The sequence below is a fragment of the Phocoena sinus genome, chromosome 2 (assembly GCF_008692025.1).
Source record: "Phocoena sinus isolate mPhoSin1 chromosome 2, mPhoSin1.pri, whole genome shotgun sequence".
NCBI lineage: Eukaryota > Metazoa > Chordata > Mammalia > Artiodactyla > Phocoenidae > Phocoena > Phocoena sinus.
The window spans coordinates 17,866,591-17,889,892 of NC_045764.1; the positions used below are offsets into that span (position 1 = coordinate 17,866,591).

A 23,302-nucleotide genomic window follows, 5' to 3' on the forward strand; every position below is an offset into this window, starting at 1 on the left:
GCAAAACTTAATTTCAATGTTCTGGAAAGAAACGAGAAGGCTAGGATAAGGTAGGAAAGTCGAACATTTTAGTTCAATAACTAAATCCAAATATCTCCCACAAGAATAAATTTAAAATGTTAACCTCACTTTAACCCACTTACATCAGTGCCCACTTTAAGTACCCAAATGTTTTCCTTAAAAACTTTGCTAAGAGTAGCATGGTTGTAAATATCATCATATACATGATTGATCCTTATTCTTTATTACTTAAACCACATGAGCAGTCAGCACACACACAGAAACAAAAAAGTGTAATATAATAGATTTGCATTGTATAGACCTTAGCAATAGACCAGGATACTGCTTTCTGTTTCATCAGAGAATAAAACTTAAAAATGAATTGATTGGGTTTCCCTGGTGGCACAGTGGTTGAGAATCCGCCTGCCGATGCAGGGGACATGGGTTCGTGCCCCGGTCCAGGAAGATCCCACATGCCACGGAGCGGCTGGGCCCGTGAGTCATGGCCTCTGAGCCTGCGCGTCCGGAGCCTGTGCTCCTCAACGGGAGAGGCCACAACAGTGAGAAGCCTGCGTACCAAAAAAATAAAGAATTGATTTTCCTGGACCTATGCCAATGCTGTGACATACGAAAAAGAATTCTTTTTAACCTGTAAAGATTTACCAGTATACTTTTGGCATGAAACTCTGTAATTTTTTAAAAATCAAACTACAGAAAATAAACTTCAAAAACTCGATAGGAGAATTAACCATTAGCAGCAAGTACTTTTTACTAGTAAAACTCTGTACCTTTTTGGTCACTATGGCTCGAGAAAGCTGTGATAGGGGCTTCCCTGGTGGCACTGTGGTTAAGAATCCATCTGCCAATGCAGGGGACACAGGTTCGAGCCCGGGTCCGGGAAGATCCCACACGTCGTGAAGCAACTAAGACCGTGCGCCACAACTACTGAGCCTGCGCTCTAGAGCCCGCGAGCCACAACTACTGAAGCCCGTGTGCCTAGAGCCCGTGCTCCGCAACAAGAGAAGCCACCGCAATGAGAAGCCCACGCACCACAACGAAGAGCAGCCCCTGCTCGCTGCAACTAGAGAAAGCCTGCGTGCAGCAATGAAGACCCAACACAGCCAAAACGAAATAAAATAAATAAAGTTATTTAAAAAGAAAGAAAGAAAGAAAGAAAGAAAGCTGTGATGGGGCATAACCACAAGTAAAAGGAAGATGCTGGTAAGATTAGGCTGCTGCTCCACACCCAGGGATGAGGTAGTGACCTTGCTTACAGGAACGTGGAAATGGTAGACTAAGCAAAGGACATAGACAAAGTCGAAAGAAAAGAATCAAGCAAGTGAAGAAACTAAAGTTCACTGTATCTCAAAATACTAAGAGCCCTTCCTTAAAACTTGAGCATAGCAACTTCAGAACAAAGCGAAACTATCTGTTTCACATGGTTGTCCCTAAACTTACTGACCAGAAATTCAAATAAATCATAAAGGGCAGATAAACTTATTAATGACAGAACCTTAAACGTCCACGAAGAGAGAAAGGATTGGAAGTGTGGCGAAACACAAGCACAATTTTTACGTCAAGGATCGTGCAGGGTCCTACCACTGGCTAGGGACCTGGTTTTTCTATTCTTTTCCCACCATTAGAGGTGATTATTATACCAACTCTTTACTTTGAAAATGAATAATGAAACAGAAAGCATTAAACATCTATCCTGCCTTTTTAGTAGGAACTGTATTTCAGAGAAACCAATAGTGCCAGTCAAAGGGGAAAGCTTGTCTTTTCAGGAAAATGCCGAGGTATGGAAGTAGAACAATTAGTAGTATTAGAAAAATCACCATTTTCAACTCCTAATGAAATCATTCATTCAGGCAAAGATAATCAGTGGATGCTAAAACCATTAGGTGGAAAGGTGATAATGAACCGGATGTATGCATAGTGACAAAATACCACTTGCAAAGGGAAAAATGTATCTTTAAAGTAAAGAGACCAGATGCCACAAAACTCTCTTTTCCTGATGTCTAGAATTCAAAAAGCTCCTGGTATTTCCTTTTGATTCCTTTTGAATCTCCATCATTATTCGTCTTCCCTTAAATGGCCCCTGCAGGCTCTTATTTGAATCTCCATCATTATTCGTCTTCCCTTAAATGGCCCCTGCGGGCTCTTACTATGGACCACTCACTACCGTCTCCCTGAACAAGCTCAAAAAGGTACAAGTGCAAGACCTCCTCCCTGACAACTTCTACGCACAGGTCACCAACACTAAACTGCTTTTCTGAATTCACGATCTAAATTTCCAACAGGATGTCCCAAAGGTATGTACCTAATCTCCACAGTCTCGTTAATCCAAAGCTCACGGCCAAGACCTTACCCTTTGGCCATCACCCTAGTTCAGGATCGACGTGCCTCTCTTCTGAACCATTACAGCAGCCTTCTAGTTGGAGGCTGGCTCAAACCTTCTCTCCAACAACGCTCCACAGAGAATTCTTCTAAAATGTCCATTAGGTCACGTCACACCTGGAACAAACATGAGGCAGACCCCGGGGACCCGTGGTGTCACAGGAATCCTCACCTCCGTCAGGATTTTCCTGAGCCCAGACTCCCAGCAATATTTCTTCTGTGAAAATACTCACCGCTCTTCAAGGCCCAGTTCCCAAGCTGCCCTCCCTAAGAAGCATTTCCCGACTCTCAACAGAACTGATAATGTCATGCTTTCTGAACTACTAAATTCTGATTTTACTCCTAATTATAGTTCTAACTTATAATTTAGTTAATTTTTAAGATTGCTATTTCCATGATCACACTGACACCTAGGCAGAAGATCACCAGTCACCTTTAAACTCTAGCACTTAGCTCAGTGGCCTGCACCTACGTGGACGGCTTTTTCTGGAATACTTACTATGTTTCCTACTTTCACAAGGTTTCAAAATCCCAGAATTTTAAAGGAACATTTCTATCTGTTGTTTTAAAAATCAAATCCATAAGGAAATGCTTTAATCCGGTATCACGACAAACTTCAGTGGAAATGCACTTTCACTGAAATACAACGACTGTACTTTTTAATTTATACGGAAAGATGTATACCACTGTTAGACGGCTATTTCAATCTAATGTCACACCTACAGTATACAGTGTCTGTGGGAAAATGTGATTATTTCCAATTGCATCTAAAAAGTAGTGTGGCATTTCTCTATGTCAATTATGACATGTAATTCATGCAGCAGGCCACCACAAAGTAATCATATTAAGGCAGATAGGGCTAAAAAAAAAAAAAATCAAAAGATCTGTCCTTTCGAACTCCATCTGAAAAATTCTACAATTTTATATTCGTAGAATCAACGTTGAGTATTTAATTGGTAAGAAAAATAAAACATACCCCCATAACAAAAAAAATTCTAATTCAATGTTGATATGATAAAGTCAATAATAAATGCATATATTAATTGATTTATGATGTATGAAAAGTCCAGTTACAGTCTCCTTAGTCATTACCAGGTAAGTGAAGAATTTCTAAGATATATTACTAATCATTATGCAACATATATGTTATTTTTGTCGACAGCACCATGCAGGTGCTACTAGGATTTCAGCAATGTTCGTCCTCAAAATCCTGTCTGAAGTTTGGATCAAGTGCACACACAGAGTATAGTCCTATAAAGCTGTGATTAGTATCTGTGATGTGAGCACATCCATAAACCTAATAACATACAATATATGCATGGATAGTCACTGTTTTCAACTGAAATGGATACAATGCGTTCTATTTTCTATTTGAAAATACTTTTTCCAGTGTAAATGATTTAAAAATTATGGTACTTTTAACTATGTCTATGCAAGACTACATTTTTCATGGACCAAACTATAGTCAACTACAAAAAAGTCAAAATGTTTGTTAAATGTATTTGCAAAACTATTTCATAACCTGAAGAAAAAAATAAACCAACAAATGTTTTCGTCATTGATATTTTCACAAGTTAGAGTTGAATTTATAATAAATTGGAGAATGGGATTTTAAGTCTATTTTATTCTATGATCAAATTAATGTCTCCATTCTGTATACTGGCAAACTTTAAAAAGGAAGAAAAATCTTTTTCTTTAGACTTATAAAAATCTAGCAGTAGGACCAATATAGAAAACCCTAAAAATTACTGAATTTGCTAACAATAAAAAATCATTAAAGCCACTACTTTACATCGAAAAGATTATGTAAGAAAAATATCATAATGAATTACTCTCCTTTTTTTAAAATTATAACTTTAATCCTCTCCTTAAGAGACTGGCCCAAACATCCACTCAAGCTTCTGCACTGGGTGGAAAACTTTTCCTCTTGCCAGAAAAAAAACAGATGCTCCTTGCTGTGAGCAGGCATTTTCCTTATCATCTAAATGTACTGCCATATCATCAGGTGTCAAAAAGCCACCCAGGCTGAGAAATGCATATTAATTTGCTGCTCCAGGGTAGCCATAGCTTGGTTATGGAGTAAATCTCTTCCAGGGTAGGGAAAGTGACTGTCCTTTCTGCCCCCTCCCTGAGCCAATAAAAAGAAATAACACAGAACCCACCCAAGGCCTTGGGATAGAGGCTTATTCCTGGCATAGTAAGCTGCAGCTCCAAGGTTTTATCTCTCAGAAACAGCTATTTAGCTGATGGTCAGATTTCCTGGCAAACCTACATCGCTACTGCAGAAATACAGGAATATTTCATAAACATCATAGAAGTAATAGATATTTTTGTGTTAGCAGAGGAATCCCAACTATATTTGCACTTTATTTCAATGTAAAAATTCCAAACATCTTTTAAAAAATCACTAGGAATTGTGCCATATTTTGAAACACCAAACACCCAATGCATATAGAATTCATTTTTGCACCCTCTCTGCATCCTATGGTTTCGAATATTCCTATGTGGTTTTAAGGTTTTAAATTTACAATATTTTTCAACTCTGCAATTGTGGTCAAAGAGAATTCAATCTTCCGCTTTATCATTTCCACAAGAAAAGACAGACAAAAAACAAAGGAAAACCATTTTCAGGATGTCTAACCTGAAATTATGAGGCTGAAGTGAAATGAGTAATTATGGCTTAGGACAATTTTTTTTTTATTGCAGGAAGCTTGCTAAAATCTTCAGTAGTCATATTGTCAATTCAGTGTGGCAGCCCCATGCCTGCCCCTGGGCCAGAGTTTGTCTTTTGTGCCTCCTGACAGCTATACCAGAGTATGACCTTGGAAGCAATGCCAAGGCTAAAGCTTAAAGATAACAACCATAAAATGGTCTGTAAACAGGACTGTTGTCAATGTACTTTTCTGACCTTCAAACCACCCTCTAGATATAAATAAGAATTGGGGGGAGGGGGGAGATAAATAAATAAATTCACACACACACACACACACACACACACACAACACAGGTTCAATAGCCAACTTGTAAATGAAGTCAGAAAGTTTGGCAGTCCCTATCAGTTTAAACCAATCGCATACCTATTAAGGCATTTCTCAAAGTAAGGAAACACAGGATTTTATTCCAAACACAGTAATTATCATCACTTATCTTAGGCACATGGCTATTTTCAACTGTAATGAACTAAAAAGCACTATTCGAAATACATGGTGACCGATATCCTGCATGCGATGCCTAACGCTGTTGATCAGAGGTCAAACAACCGGTTCCATATTAGCGGTAATTCCTGTCCCTGTACTGGTACCTGTATGTATACATCTTACTTTCATTTTTGATAATTGCCTTCTTCCACATTCTTAATCATTATTAATGAGAGGGGTGGAGGAGATAAAGAAAATAATGTGTGTTTAAAATTGGTTCCTACAAACATACGGACACCAAGGGGGGAAAGTGGCAGGGGGGTGGTGGTGGGATGAATTGTGAGACTGGGATTGACATGTATACACTAACGTGTATAAAACAGATAACTAATAAGAACTGCTGTATAAAAAATAAAATAAAATAAAATTTGTTCCTACTTCTGAGCAGAACTATGACAGGACAAAGAGGATTCGAGCATTCATAGATTTTTTGTCAAAACAAAATTCTGTCTAATAGTAGACTATATGTCTATCATTTATTTATCTATAAATGATATATAGCCTAGTAAAATGCGGTAGAATTTGCAACAAGAGACACTGATTACACTGACATTTTAAGTTGTTTAAAATTAACAAACAAAAGGGTCAAAGTCCAAAGATTTTGAATGCCAAAACGTTTACCACAGCACCTCTTTAGCTCAAATTTCGTAAGTAATAAATATTTTATTTTTAACTATTTTAATTTTCTTTTTAAACCGAGTTTGTTTTGAACAGAAATTAGTAAAAAAAGAAAAACAAAAGTTGAAAAATATTAATTTAGCCAAGCAAATTTTTGTATTAATGTATAAAGTAAAATCTCCTAGCGTGCGCATCAAATTTTATTAGCTTTCTTTTTCCTTTGAAATGTTAAAGGTACCATACACAGTTCTCAAAACTCATTCTGGCCTTAAAAATTCTGAACTATAACTCATGCCTTTTCCAGCATGTATCATAAATACATGCTCAATAGCTTCTAGATCATAAAATTACATTTAGATCAGTGGGACACTCAAAAATGTTAAATACACCAAAAAAAAAAAATCATGTTGGAACTCTCCAATATGGAAGAACACATTTGAGAACTAAAATTAATTTTGCAAATAAGTTTCCTGTTGCACAGCAAATGCTTCAGGTTGACATGTTCACAAAACCAGAAGCTTGCCATTATAGGTTTATCTCACAACTTACAACTGACCTTGTTAACAGTCTTGATATCAGGTAAGAAAAATAACCCCTGGAACAGATACACATCAGGCTATAACATAAAGGATCTGGCATAAAACGGGTTGGTCAAATCTCACATGGAGGTACACCAACTTATGAAGGCCATGGTGTTTCCAGAGGTGACCATCAGAGCACAAAGGTCTCTGAAGCTACCAGACCTGCTTGTGGAGCAGACCAGGAAATCCAAGAAGAAAAAGATCAGCAAAACTGAGCCGCATTCAGGCTCCTTATTGGAACCAATCTCCCCAGTTGCTCCTAACCCACCTCAACAGTTCAGAATGCCATGAAAAACTTTAGATACAGAATTTTAAAAGCTGGAAGGAAAAAGCTAGAGAACAGCCAGCTGAAGCTCTCACTGTCTAAAAAAAGAAACGGGGACTCAGAGAAGTTATGACAAATGCTCTATGGAGATTAGGATGACTAACCAGATCCCACAGTTATACCTCCCCACTTCAATGCCCAATTTCTGAGTGATGACATTTCCAAGTTCTCATTCTCCATCTAAGCAGGAAGCGCAGTTTACCTGGGTATAACTGGGTATAACTTCTGATATTCAGCCGTTCCTATATAATGACCCCCTCCCATGGGAAAGTATCTCCCAAGTTCTTGCTTGTCAAGTAGGACAAAGCCATTACACAATCTTGAATCACAACTTCTATTTATGTTACAGATGGTTGGTTCATTGATAAATACTACATAGTCTTAGGAATAATCAAGCGTAAAATGTTTGTTTTAAAATTGTCTTAGGAACTTCTCTGGTGGCGCAGTGGTTAAGAATCCTCCTGCCAATGCAGGGGACATAGGTTCGAGCCCTGGTCCGGGAAGATCCCACATGCCACGGAGCAACTAAGCCCATGCACCACAACTACTAAGCCTGCACTCTACAGCCTGTGAGCCACAACTACTGAGCCTGCATGCTGCAACTACTGAAGCCTGTGCACCTACAGCCCGTGCTCCGCAACAAGAGAAGCCACCGCAATGAGAAGCCCGAGAGCACTGCAAGGAACAGTAGCCCCCGCTCACCGCAATTAGAGAAAGCCCGCGCGCAGCAACGAAGACCCAACTCAGCCAAATATAAAAAATAAATAAATTTATAAAATTATTTTAAATACAATGATCTCTTGTCTGATATAACTGGGATTATCTCCTTTATCTTATGAAAACATGCATAAGGGGTGAGGAGAAGGTAGATGGGGAGGAAGTGTAATCTTTTTTCAAGTTACAAAGACGTTACCTCCACCTGTGTTCTGAGGAACTAAGGAAAAGAGCTAAAAGAGAAGCAGCAAAAACAGCAGCTCCCGTTTCATTTCTTTCACAGAATTTCACAAAAACCACCACGGTCACTTAGTTGTTCTACAGCCACCTACACCCCACAGTCAGCAGGGTCGGGACCCCCACTTCTGACCTTACTCCTTCCACCAAGGGCAAGTGTAGGAGAAAAACACAGGATACCAAGGCTGCGAGTCAGATGCCGTTCATTTTCCACAACAACAATAGAGAATGTGAGCGGCGCTTGCTTGACTCCGCGAAACCAACTGGAATCTGACACAATTTTCCAACATTTTAGAAAGTGCTACACGCTTCTTATTTTGAAGGTACAAAATACCCATCTACATTTCATTTTCTTTCAAAGACACATAACTCCAAATGTTCATATCTCAAAACTAAAATTGTAAATAACGATCGCATCTGGCATCAGGAGTGAACTGCACAAGAGAGGGAGGGAACAGATACGAGGTGAGGGAGACAGAGTAAAACACTTAGTCGCCTGATTCCAAAAGATCTGCCATCTTACATCTTATCCAAATGTGCAAGATGAATCTTTTATGCTTACCTATCTAAATATTTTACCTTAATTTTAAAGCTATATATATATATATATATTCAAAGAAATTGCTAAAATTTGAAAACATTTTTACCTTAATCTTAAAGCAATATATATCCAAAGAAATCACTACAATTGGCACCATATATAATTAATGTGGCAATGTAAATATTAGCAGCTCCTTACATTTTTCCGTTTACAAACATAACTTCAATGGACTGGGTGGGTCAGCAGAACAATTAAGTCATTCCTGTGAAAAGTTCTCGAGTACCATCTATAATTTAGTTTCTGTAAAGTTCTCCCCTTAATTGTGAAATGGCCTCCTCAGGTAAACCATTTCCACAGATACATTTTTGAAAAATGCAGAAGATCATTTTTATCTCCTCTAAAACTTTCCGTTGAGCAATTAAAATAGGAATCTAAGAATAGTCAGCACTAATCAGCAGTAAGTAATAAAGTTTATTAATTATTAAAACTGGCATCATTTTTAAAACTTCACCAAGTCTATATTATATCTTAACATCTTAGGCTTGAGTAAAAATATGCTAGCTTCATTAATATCACTACTAAAAATCGGACTTTGTTAACTGATCTCCATTTCTTTCCCTTTTTGGGGGGAAACTTTTGTCTTTGTTTTCTCTAATCCTTGTAATTGATATTATTGTTGTTAGTGTTATTGAGAAATAATATATTCAGCCCTTTTCTTGATATCTTACGTGCATTGCTCAAAACAGCTTAACAACAGCAAAGTAAATAATGATATAATTAGGTTATAACCCAAAAACCGAAAGAAGTTATCTATGAGGCTCCACCTCCACAAGAGAAGCATTTAGAATAAAGAAATTAATGGCTCAGACTTCTAAAGAATTAAGTCCTTCTCTCCAAACCCCATCAGCAGAAAAAGCATGTTCTCTGAGAAGAATATTAATTTTCAAGGAAACTACTTCAGTCCTCAAATTATAACTGAAAATTATAATTTTAGAAAATGTGATTCTGGGAAATTTCTGAGTGATTGCTGTTGACCCCACACACACACCTTAAAAAAAAATCTTAACAATCTGAATAAAGTGAAAAAGAAACAGCTGACACAGGAGGTTGTCAGGATAAAAACTGAAGACAAAGTGGGAGCTCCCAGTCCTGAAGATGCAGCGTGTCTAAAGCTGACGCATTTCTCAAACTCAGGCTTGTAGCAGTAAAGGGGGCCAAACTTGAACCACTATTTAACAAAATCAGTTGAAGAACTTTTAACAGAACTCATTTTCAAAGCAAAAACCATATTTCAGGGAATAAACAGGTATGTCAGGAGGCTCATGGAGCCCAGTGGCTGAATCCTCGTTCCATAATTCTCATTATTGGTGCATTAACTGGCATCCGGTTCTCGGCACAAAATGTGGGTGGTACAACCTACATCGTACCTTCTTGTTTTGGAAAAGGTTAGATTTACAGAAAAGATGGTACAGAGAGCTCCTGCATACTCTTTACCCAACTTCCTCCAATGTTGACATCTTCCATAACTGGTTTATCTGTCAAAATGAAGACATTAACATCGGTACGACACTGTTAACCGAACTACACACTTATCTGCAAGTCATCAGTTTTTTCCACTAACATCCCTGTTTTGCGGCAGGATCCCGTACTGCATTTAGCTATCGTGTCTCCGCAGACTCCTCTGATCTGAGACTGTTTCTCAGTCTTCCCTGGTATTTTGCGACCATGACATTCTTTAAGAATGGTGGTCAGGGGGCTTCCCTGGTGGCGCAGTGGTTGAGAGTCCGCCTGCCGATGCAGGGGACACGGGTTCGTGCCCCGGTCTGGGAGGATCCCACATGCCGCGGAGCGGCTGGGCCCGTGAGCCATGGCCGCTGAGCCTGCGCGTCCGGAGCCTGTCCTCCGCAACGGGAGAGGCCACAACAGTGAGAGGCCCGCGTAACGCATTAAAAAAAAAAAAAAAAAAAAAAGAATGGTGGTCAGGTATTGTGTAGAACGTACCTCAATTTTGGCTTGTCTGAAGGTTCGTCATGATTAAACCGGAGTCAAGAGTTTTGGGGAAAATTCCACTGAGGTCCCATCTCATTACACTACATCAGGGGCTCATACCATCACCATGAATTATCACTAGTGATAACTAACCTTGACCACTGGGTTCAGGTCAGTTCACCACAGTTCCCCACTATAGAGTGTATGTTTTTCTCATTCCATCCTCTATTCTTTGGAAACAAATTACTAAAGGCAGCCAGTCCTCGAGAGGAGGGGAATTAAGCTCCACCTTCTGGAGGGGGAAGTATAACATATATTATTTGGAATTCTCCTGCGAGGAAATTTGGACCTTTTCCCCATTTTATTTTTTATTCAATCACTTATTAGTATCACCGTAGTCTCGTGGATATTTATTCTGGTCTTTCGATTAAAATCCAATTATATCATTATTTACTTTGTTGTTGTTAAGCTGTTTTGAACAACACACATAAAATATCAGGAAGAGGGTTGAGTATATAATTTCGCAATAACAATGATAAAAATATCAATCACAAGGATTGGAAAACACAAAGACAAAAGTTCCCCCAAAAAGGGGGAAAGAAATGGAGATCAGTTACCAAAATCAGATTATTAGTAGTGATATTAATGACGCTAGCATATTATCACTCAAGACTAAGATGTGAAGATATAATATGACTTGGTGAGGTTTTAAAATTTATTTTGGTTTTAATAATAAATGCTGGTTATTCTTATATTCCTATTTTAATTGCTTAACAGAAAGTTTTAGAGGTGATAGAAATGAGAAGGTTGTTACGAAATATTTTACAGTTTAAAATATTCAACTAAATGAACAGTGGGCAATATATAAAGTCTGTAAGTATGCTGGAAAGTGGGTAGCATACTTAAGAGCACAGAATATGAAACAGGACAATTGAGATTCATAACACAACTTTATCTTTCAGCAGTTGGTTTAATTCTTAGGTGAATTATTTAAACTCTCTCAGGTTCTACCTCCTCACCAATAAACTGGGAATAGCCACACTACTTACACTTCAGAAGGTGATTAAATGAGATACAACACATAACACAGCCAGCAAGAAGCAAGTACTCAGATCAACTTGGCTATCATTACACGAAAATACCAAAACCTCAGAAACAGTACAGTTTGGAGATGGGACAGATGGAAACCATTTTTATCCCCACCCTGTAAAAAACATTGCCCCAAAGGCAGTCCAGCACATGATGGCACCTAGAACACATGCAAATTAAAACAGAGCTGCCCCAGCAGCTGGAAAGCAAACCACCAGGTACCTCAGTCCCAGCACCTTACTAGGCTCTTCTCTTTAGTAACAGGACATGACTTTGTGACCCAAAGTAGGTACGTTTATAAGCTGAAGTATTAAAAATTAAAAATAGACACCAACTTAGAAAGATGAAATGAGGCCAAAATATTTTTAAGTGTCTAAAGAATACGTGAATTTTTGTTCAATATAATTTAATCAGTGCCAGTTCCTGGTCTCCTCTCCCAAATCAAGAAAAACGGGTATAACATCTTCATTTCCCTCTGTGTGATATGTAACTTCGAGGCTGCTCAACAAGGATTCTGACATTGCTTCGGATTTACATTCCTGGAATGGTTTGTGAACTCTAAAAATAACACACCCAGGCTTAAACATTTTCTCAATAGCACTTCAGGATTTCATAACTTAGAACACAAATTATAATATTTAAAGTATGTGAAGGGGGATTATATTCCTAAATGTGGCACAGAAATAGATGAGTCTCAGTTATTAACAGCTCAGGCCAGGGCAGCTTGGCACTTGAGGCTAGCCTATTTTAAAAATGAGTAGAACCATCACTTACTGAACAAAAATGCAGTGCATTCAAATTGAGATCTTTTAATATGCAAAACAGAAGGGTGAAATTTATAGTTTCACAGGCCTTTTACGGGAAGTACAAATGTTGTAGCAGGATAGCCTAAGACCTGGGTCTCAGCTGGATTTCTCTTGAAGCAAATACCCCAGAAAATTAAACACAGCTATAGGGCTCTCACAAAGGAAACGTAGTTTTAAAAAACTTCTTAGTCCATCCTTTGAGGTTTTAGATGGTTATTGTAACTAGCTGGCAGCTATGGTTGGCCCATAAAAAACCAAAAGATAGACAGCTTTTTTTTTAATAGCAAGCTGGTCAAATGGACTAATTCAAAAATAAAAAATTTACCACTATGACTCACCTTCTACATTAGAAAGAAAAAATGAGAAGAAGCAGACCAAGAAGCCAAAGGTTTGAGAAGAGGATGAGAAAGCAAAAAATAGGTAAATTTAGAATATCACATTATTTACTTATTTTTTAATGTCTGTACATAATTTACTTGATCAAGATTATAAGCTTTGGGCTTCCCTGGTGGCGCAGTGGTTGAGAGTCTGCCTGCCAGTACAGGGGACACGGGTTCGTGCCCCAGTCCGGGAAGATCCCACAGGCCGCGGAGCGGCTGGGTCCGTGAGCCATGGCCACTGAGCCTGTGCGTCCGGAGCCTGTGCTCCGCAACGGGAGAGGCCACAGCAGTGAGAGGCCTGCGTACCGCAAAAAAAAAAAAAAAAAAAAAAAAAAGATTATAAGCTTTTACAAAGGTTCTGCATAAAAAGAAAAGTTCTCATTTTTTTTTAAATTCTAAAGAGAGCAAATGTCCATTTCTTTTTTTTTTTTAATTGAGGCATAGTTGATTTACAGTGTTGTGTTAGTTTCAGGTGTACAGCAAAGTAATTCAGTTATATATATATAATATATATAGAATATCATTTTACAATGAATGAACAAACGAATGAATGAATGAGCCAGTAAGCAGCTATTTTAAAGAGCCACGTGGAACACGATTCAATTGTCATTGCTATTGTATTGTCTGTGTATCAACTGCAAAAGTTTTCTCGCTCTCAGTAAAACAGAGAGCAGACATTTTCTGGAGGCTTCTTGTGCCTGACTGGTGACCCTAATGCTGGGAATTCAGTGTCCTGACTTTACATATCTAAATGCACTTGAACTAAGATTGCAGGGGAGGTGGGATGTGCCAAGTAACAGTAAACAGAAACAGTGCTTTTATCATAGCTTCTATCTAGAAAAATATTTCCTGTTCTAGTCTTGTATTGATAACATAGGATCCAATATCTCAATGGGGTGTTGTAATACTTAAAAAAAAAAAACTAAAATTAATAGCTTTTCATTTAAAAATTTGGGCTAAGTGTGAAAAGAAGTGAAGTGTCACAAAACCAAATATGCTAAATGTTCCAGATTCTATTCTAAGATAGAAAAAATAGCCCAAAACGAAGACATATCAAAATAACGATTATATTCCTATTTGCCATTTCTTGACAGACAAAGATAACTTCCGCTTCCCGCTGGACCCAAGTTCTTTAAAAAACACTGTGCCCCGGAATCAACAGAGAAGCTTTAAAGAAAAACACACAAACATCCTGAAATGGGTAAATGAATCTATTGTTATAAGTGTGTTTCATCTTTTAAAAGTCCACAGGTAATTTTGATACACAGCCAAATGGAACTATTAAACTATTCAGTAAGACAGTAAGTTCTGGAACTCAGAAACAGTACCAGTTGCTTCTTGGTGCTCTGCATCCTACCCCTCACCCCCCAGCCCACCCCATCTAGGACTTCTCACAGAGCTCTTTATACATAAGTACTTTTCACTTTATTATTCATGAATTTATGGGGAGCAATTATCAATAGCTTTAAAAATGTTTGTTTCTTTGGTCAAATAAATCTACTTAAGGAATCTAAGAAAATAATCAGAGATGTCAACATAAATTGGTATATAAGGATATTCTCTGAAGAGTACTTCTAAAGGTTACTTATAAGAGCAAAAAAAGAAAAAAAAAGCTAAAGTATAAATATGTTAAGCAACAAGAAAAATCACCAAATAAAGTTAATAAACAACTCCAAAAAAATCATTACATAATAGAACCTTGTGCAAAGTATCGATATTTACAAGACAAAGGAAAATGCCCTCAGTATAACACAGATTAGGGAAAAAGGCAGGAAATTAAACTGTACTGATTGGATGACTCCCCATTGGTACCAAGGACAGCCACCATCTGTGTAGAGCTATACTATGCTCCACAGAAGTCCTCAAATTCATACACCAAATGTCAACACTCATCATCAAGACCCCAAATTACCTATCTGCTTCTTTATATTATTCATTTCTTTAGAAAATGCAAAGAGCAAGAAATACTATTATCGGGGGAAAAAAAGCTGTTTGGGGACTCAAAATATACCACAAGAAAGATTTGTAAAAATCATTTTCTAAAGTTAGAAGGAAGATCTCACATTACTTTGAATGTAATGGAAAGAGAGGTGACAAAGACATAATTAAGACAGCACCTCTTCCAAGAGTTTGCATGCATCAGGGGTATTGGAAAGGTATCAAATGTGACAAGCAACTAAATCAAACAGAAATAATAAACCCAGAGGGTCAGAAACATCCAGAGATGTTCTTAAACATCTCTAAGAAATGGGGAAAAAAAATTTTTTTAACCTAATGATGCCAAGGAAATATGTTCTCTCACCACTTTCCTCCCCTTCCCTGATCAGGTAAGAATCTTCCTTGGAAACTAGTCAAAATATGATTTTATGCTAATTCCACCCATGTTAATTGGGGGGCAATATAACTTAGAAAAACAACACCTCTTATTATTTATGGGAAGGAACAACAGCTTACAACCACTGCCCAACGAACAGAACAGAGACCTGATTCCTAAAACCTCATGGCAGACTGATTCTGATAAGTGCCTCATTACAGTGGAATGAATCAAACCCTGCCCACATCCTTGGTGGCCTCTTCATTCACAGGGACACGGACCTAGTAAGGATGGCTAAAGAGCTGGCAGAACGACTTGAGAATTCACACTGACTGAAATACTCTTTCCCAAGATGACGTATTAATATGCACACACAAAATCTCAAATGAAAATACATCTTCTAGCAAGATACTTTCCACACAAATTGTGAGCAAAATGGTCTCTAAGAGTTGAAAAGGGCAGTCAGCCACAAAGAGCTGGGTAACAGGAATAAGCCAATGTTCCAAAGAACTCTGAAAAACAGCCAAGATTCTCTTCCCCTCTATGCCTCACTGCCAGATAAAACTTTGACAGAATTTAAGAAATCCAGAAGCCCGTGAAACCCTTGGTCTCTTCGAGCCCTCCCTGGCTTAGCAGCATCAAAATCTGTGAACTTTGCCCTCTGAACTTGACAGTGGGATGAAACAGTATTACTGTTTTAACTGGGAAGACTCCACCTCTCATCTGTGGTTTTGAACCACAAGGGAGAGTTCAACGTGGCTGTGTTCTCACACACGAGAAAGGAACTGCCTGGTTCAGAAATAAGAGATTTTAACTGATTGGTGACATTACACTAAAACTGTTTTGCTTATTTAACTTGGAAGAATAGAAGCTACTTATGTATGCAGATGAGTTATACAAGAACACCAACCTATTTTAACCATTAGAGATCAATGAATCACAGGACTGTGAACCCTTCACTAATTGATTTCCATGTTTTTATACAGAAAACCTAAACCTCTACATGCTGATAAGAATTTATAACATCTTGAAATTGCCCAGCATAGGTAAACTCTCATGGACGCAACAGAAATAAATAAATTTAATACTGATAAGCAAGTATGCTTTCCTCCAAGCATCCTTTCTTAATATTGAAGACATTGGAAGTTGTTTTATAACTGAAAATAAGACAGCAGTTATCAGACATACACCTGTTAAAAAAAGAAAAAAACAGCTCAGACTAAAATACAAACAGCTTTAAAATCTAGACTAGGAAACTTAGTAAATAGGTTATTTGAAAAGTAAAGCCAAAGATAATTCAAAAGACAAATTCGTTACACGTTACCTTTTATGTGTGTCGTACGTGAATACGATTTCATCGAGGGATATGTGTGTGAATCAAGGTCTCTGCCGTGGGAAAGTGTAGGCATCTGGCTACGTTAAATACCACTCCCAATAGGGAAAAAGCTTGTTGGGTAAAGTGACCATTTTTAAAACAAAATTATATTCAAGTTTGTGTTACAATGCTGATACTTATAATGTGAAAACACAGAGTATAAATGTCCAACAATAAGAGAATGATAAAGTATACTCTACCCTGGGATACTTTGTGCTCATTAAAAATATTTTCTAACAAAACTCACACCAGGGGAAATTCCTATGAGATGAAAAAAATGTAGAAATAATCAGGATGCAAATATGTAGACAAAGAATGACTCCGACTTTGTGTGTGTGTGTGTGTGTGTGTGTGTGTTCACTTATATCTTAGTACTGGTTGTTGATGACTTTGGAATTATGGATAATGTAATTTTGTTCTGTTCTACTAGTTGCCCAATTTTTTTACAATGATAGACACATGTTATTTAAAAGAGAACGAATGAGGGACTTTCCTGACAGTCCAGTGGTTACGACTCCATGCTTCCACTGCAGGGGGCGCAGGTTCAATCTCTGGTTGAGGAACTAAGATCCCACATGCCACATGGCACGGCCAAAAAATAAAACAAAATAAAAGAGAATGGCAGTGAGGTGGACATGGTTAACTGGCCATAAGCATCTCCATCCTCTCCAGGCAGCTTCCCTGGGCTGCAGAGCCTGGAAGGCTAAAGTCCGTTTCCCAGACACCCCTAGACATAAGGATCTGGAGCAAACTGCATTCTGCCCATTTGGATTCAACAGCCTGAGATTTTAATGATAATTGTGAAATAGGGGATTTTCTTGGGCTGTTATTAGTGGCAAGCCGTGGAGATGACGGCGTTTTCTAGGGTGTTCCTGGGTTCAGGCCCAGCTCCACAGGTGACAGGCGGCAAGGTGAGCACAGGTGGAGACAGTGCTAACGTCTCCTGGGCCAATGCAGGCAGCAGGACGCCAGGTCCTGCACCTCTGCCCCCTCCCCGGGCCAGCTAGACACGCTGTACTGCATTGTCCAGAAAGCCCTGGGGGCCCAGCCTATGGCCTGCTCTTCTAGCCCTTCCAATAATTTTCTGAAAAACAAATTCTCAACATTATGTTCTTTTCTGTTGAAAATAGCTCCTGTGGTTCTGTTTGCTGTAACTGAAGCTGACTCATACAGCCAAGATGTTGAATGAGTTAAAAAGAAAACTTTGATTACCTCAGTGACTCCTGACCCCCTATCCTTCAACTAAGCGAAAACCTTTTTTTAAAGTAATACATTTTTTTAAAGTACCAACTTGACTTGTTATATATTTGTGAATATCCATGGAAATCAGGTCTATTCCGATTACAAATTAAAGGTCACGAGGCCTATTCGTCTTTGAATACAATCTACTGCATGATAAAGCATTCTAAATTTTCAGGCTAATCTCAATGAGAAGAAACTCATCACATATCTAATAAAATATAACAGAAGAGTTAAACCCCTCATCCAAAATATCAGACTATAGTACGTTGCATTTTCTTGGTAGATTCTTCTCAGTTTAAACTTACATATTCCCTTCTTCTTTTTTTTTTTCTTTACTTGAACTGGTACGAAGAAGAGTTTGTTGAAATGTGAAACCAAGATAAAAGAAATATTTAAAACAGGTATTTTGACATAGATGCAAAGGATAAATCAAGCAAATATCAAACTACATTGATTTTTACTATTAATATGTGATTAATATACTTCCACACTTCTCGATATGTATGGTGCTCAATTACTGGCTGCACTGAAAAATGTTTATTAATTCATTCAACAGATGTTTGCTGAGAATCTGTTTTATAGATTCAGCAGTGAAAATGACAAGCACAGCTTAAAGCTCATTGGGTAAAAGGTTAGAGGTATAACAGAACGGGATGGTACGGCTTCTGTAGGAATATATGACAAGGAGCATTAACACAAACTGGAAAAAAGGTAGACTAAATAGACTAAAATAAAGCTTATTTATTTAGACTAAATAAATTAGGTCATGGACAAATTAAATTTGGTCAAAGGAGAGAATATTATTAAGACTAGACAGTACACTTCCATTTCGTTTCAATTGAGTAGAGAGAGCAAATGACCATGGATGGCGTCCACTTTCATCCTTAACGGTTCACATGCTGTGATTTCTTTAATGTACCTCAGGGGCCAACATGAATATGTGTTTATACATGCACAAAAGATCCCTGTAAGGACATGCAAAAAGCTCATAATGGGGTTTCCCAGGAAGAGACATGGGGTGACCAGCAGACAAGTTAGGACTTAGGAGAGGGCCCTTAGGTGTACATACTTCATGTTAAAAGGTTTCATTTTTCATCATAGGAACATATTATCCATTTCAAAAATGGATACATAAATAGATACACAATATATAGCAAGGATTTAATCAGAAAATTCAAGGGCAATACAAAATAAGTTATCTGAACCTTGGTGTGAAGGTCACAGAGGATGTAGCGGGGACACCATGGAAGCAAAGACCTGGTCCATGGCTGACTCCCATCACTGACAGAAAGACGACAGGAACTAGAAGCAGTTACCTTCCTGTCACAAGCTGCAGGGCTGCCGGTGGTGTTTTGTTTGAGGAAGCCAGCGGTTGTCGACCAGCGCGTGGGGTTTTTCCGTGAAGGTTCTTCAGAGGAGAAGTTATTATCACTGACAGACGTGGAGAGGCCAATTAAGGCTGGGTCACTGCTTCGTCGGACGTGAAGAGGCATATCTACAACACAAAGCAGCGTTATTAAAGAAAACCTAACGTCTGAAAACTACATATTAGGATAAAGGTAGTTAAAGCAAAAGAGTAAAGAATAGAATAACACTTTAAGGTGACAGTGGGCCAGCCTCCTAAATAGAAATTCCCTTAGTCCCTTTAAAAACGTCACTGCGAAAGAAATATGGTACCTACAGGATATCTGGAGGGAGAAGGCCGGGATGGCATCCGCACTTCGCCCTGGTCACCTGTGTGGCTCTGGGCAAGTGGCCTCCCTGTCTTCTGCCTGTGGCCCTTCCTACACAAACAGCAATAAAACAGTACTTCTCTCCTAAGGGTACCGGGAGGACTGAATGAGCTAAAGTGCGTAAGACAGTGCCTGACACACGGTGTGCACTCAATAGAGAGTGACAATAATCACCACTGCTGTTCTTATCATCCTGATATTGGTTTGGCTCGGCTATTAAAGAAATCTGTTAAATAAAATATTTCCTTTGTTTCACAAAGTATTATCAGAAAGTACAGAGCACAGACATGTTTCTTATCCTTAAGAAAACGGAAATCTTAAGAGCAGTACACCAATACGCAGGTAGTGTCTGCCGTATACTCACATACACAATTACATAAAAGATGGTGTTTTAGCAACTGTATTCAAATGAAAGAGGAGTGTGTTTGCAATGACTCTAACAAAATCAACAACAAACCCAGGCTAAAATTTGTAATGGTAGCACTGAGAACATCCTAGCAGATGTGATCACTGTTACAGAAAAGGAACAGAACTACAAAACTAGAAAGAATAAAGGCAAATGAGTCTGTAGCACTGAGAATCAGAACCAAAAGCCCCACACATCAACAGAGTGAAAAGCATAATAAACATAAGACAAAAGTTTTAGATGAAATTACGCTTAATCTTTTCAAAAACTAGGATACAAGTTAAGTATTTATAAAAAGCCTCTAACAAAGCAGCTTTAGCAGTGAAGGAGTAAACTCATCATTTACCATGAGAAACATTTTTGGAATATTGACACGTTTGCTCAGTGGTGTGGCTACGGAGAACCTTGAGGATATGAAACTAAAGATAGACTATTTACATACATTGAATGTTATATTTAAACCATTGTCAAGCCAATATGTTAAAGCAAATTAGAAACAACCAGAGAAAACAGAAGCATATGAAATCATAATAACATTGCATTTAACGTTTGCTTCCAATAAAGGATTTGATAAGCAAGAAAGAGCCTGAATAACACTACCAGAGAAAAAAATATACTGAACATTTAATATTGTTGGTGGTTATCCTAACTTGCTGAAACACATACATGAAAATTATGGGGAAGAATAATTTTCAATTTTCAGTGTGTAAAAAGTGTGTGTAAAAACTTGTGACAGCTCTTGCTGCTTATAATTTGCACCAAAAAAATAAAAATAAAACACAACGAAGAACTATACAGTCACTCTCAAAACAAGTTCACAAAAATGTACATCTAAGGAACTATGTATGTTAATAGTACAATGCTCTTACCATAAAAAAGTTCCCTCTCAATTAACAAAATTGTTCCCAGATTCAAAGATCAAAAATGTAAGCAGAAAAGCAATAAAGTGGGCAGGAGGAAGAATAAAATACTTCTGGGAAATTACAATAATGCTCCTTAGATATGAGCTCTGTTGCTTTCCAATTAACAGGGTCGCTGATTACTTAGTTGTTAAGGAATTCTGTAGTATCCCTCAAGGTGTGTGTGTGTGTGTGTGTGTGTGTGTGTGTGTGTGTGTGTGTGTGTGTGTGTGTGTGTGTGTGTATTAAGTCTAAAAGAAGCACTATTCGTTCACAAAAGGCCTTTTAAAATGGTACAGAGGTAATGACTGAAAGCAGTACCCACAATAATAAAATAACCACATGAAAGTCCACGTCAACCCCCAAATAAATTCAGGGACTACAAATTTCACTTGGACACAATAAAACAGCTTACTCAACTTGTTTTTGAAAATTTCCCCAAGAGAAATACATTGCAGACATGATTCAGATTAGATGAATTAGGATCATCTTCTGAAGGGACATGACCTCTGTGTTAATCTGTTAGTCTGAAACAGACACAAATAATTAGCACTCTGCCTCTCTGTATCTGTAACTCTCAAAATTCTAGATGCAGGGAAAGAAAGAGGATGCGAGGCCAGGGGGGTTACAGCAGGACTGCAGACCCTTGGGTTGCACCTTCTGGGGAGATGCTGGGGCACAGCCCCCAGGCAGCATCTACATCAACCACACGGTAAAGGATGTCCCAGGAGACGTGCTACTAGGCAGCCCTTCCTACGAGTTGCTCACAATTCATTCCACTTCTTGTTTTCATTTTAGTGATACCGATAAAAGAAATGAATATAAGGACAGTCTCAATCTTTCATTTGCACCATCCTGTAACTGAGTACCCCCATGCAGTTTCAGACCCCATGGTTACAGTGGTGACCACAGTCAAATTCAGGAAGGTGTCCTAGATCTGATTACCAGGCGAATGAGAAAAGAACAGAACTCATTTTAAAAAGTAAACAACGTGTTCTCAACAAAGGAACACCAAGTGACATCATGATGAACTTGAAGTTAAGGTTTTCTTGCAATTGTTCAGCTGTAAGAACAGGGTATCAGAGTGCACACGGGCAGCAAAACCGGGTCCAAATATAAAGACCCTGTAACACACCACGTGTCCATGCCCATACTGCCTACGATTTAGACACAGTGTCTCACACTGATGGTGAAAATCTACATTTTTATTGGTTTATAATTTCTTCTTTGTTTTATGGTTGTGTGAAAATTATGTCATTTTCATCCAGTTTACACACACACACACACACACACACAGATTAAATAACATTAAAAAACCAGTGACTTGAAAGGATCTAAATCTTTTTTTGTTTTTAACGTTAGTCCCAATGGAGGAACATGCAACTTGCTTCACAGATGAGTAAGCGGAGGTTCGGAGAGGTGACAGGAGGAGCGCAGGGACAGTTTCCTGCCCAGAACTTGAGGCGCCTGGGTCAGTGCTCCATCATCACCCAAATCAAGAAATTAATTCTATTATTCAACCATTCATTGGAAAACAAACTCCACTTCTAGCTACTTGCAGATATAAACATTAGTCTCAATTTTGTAAAAGGGAAGAATTTTGTTGTTTTCATAGTAAAATTACTTACACCTAGAAATCAAACACCGATTTTAACTAATAGCATCATTAGATTTGGGAGAGTTAAAGAACTATTACATCAGCTATACATACAGACTGAAACAACTGGAGCCCCAATTTCAAAAATGTTAAAATAGGAGAAGGAAAGAAAAAACCTCTACTGGTTCAATAGAGGAAGTATGACGTATAAGATGATGTAGCATGCCCCAAGCGAGACCCGCCTACACCGGTTATTTCTCAACTCTGACCTCAGGACCCTTTCACACATTCTAAAAATTACTGAGGACCCCTAAGAGCTTTTGTTTATGTGGGTTATAGCTAGGGATATTTACCATACTGGAAGTGAAAATGAAAAAAACATTTTAATATTTATTCATTTTTAAGTTAACAATAATAAACCTATTACACGTTAACATAAACAACAGGATTTTGTGAAAACAATTTTACAAAATAAAGCATATGTAGTGGGGTAGCAGCACTTTTTCACATTTTGCTTGGTAGCAGACATCTGGGTTCTCACTGCTGCTTCTGCATTCAACCTGCTGCGATATGACCTAGCATACGAAGAGAAAACAAGCTCCACAAATATTTAGCTGGGAGAGGAAATCAAATGTTAGTAATCTTTTCAGATAACTGTAAATCTTCTTCTTTGATAGCACACCAAAACTTGAGAAATTAGTTTCTCAAAGGTTAGCTACAATACGGAATGTAAACCTCCCGTTCTTTGTTACATCTGTCTGTCTTACACCTGGAATGGATCTTACCTGGGACGAATTTTGTAACATTAGTTATTTGGAATATATTAATTGGGTTTTGCCAATCTTCTGAATGTTGATATATT

The 23,302-nt window shown here is 38.1% G+C and overlaps 1 protein-coding gene across 23 annotated transcripts in view; it reads right to left on the reverse strand.

Annotated features, from left to right (window-relative positions):
- The window catches only part of PARD3 (par-3 family cell polarity regulator), a 639,255-nt gene that overhangs the window by 338,468 nt on the left and 277,485 nt on the right, over positions 1-23,302 (reverse strand). For all 23 annotated transcript variants that reach the window (XR_004348311.1, XM_032621841.1, XM_032621839.1 and 20 more), the window contains exon 4: positions 19,122-19,300. Coding sequence is in view for 22 of the 23 variants with exons in the window: in XM_032621841.1 (XP_032477732.1) it covers positions 19,122-19,300 (179 nt within the window). In the remaining variant the exon portion in view is untranslated. The remainder of the gene's footprint in view (positions 1-19,121; positions 19,301-23,302) is intronic.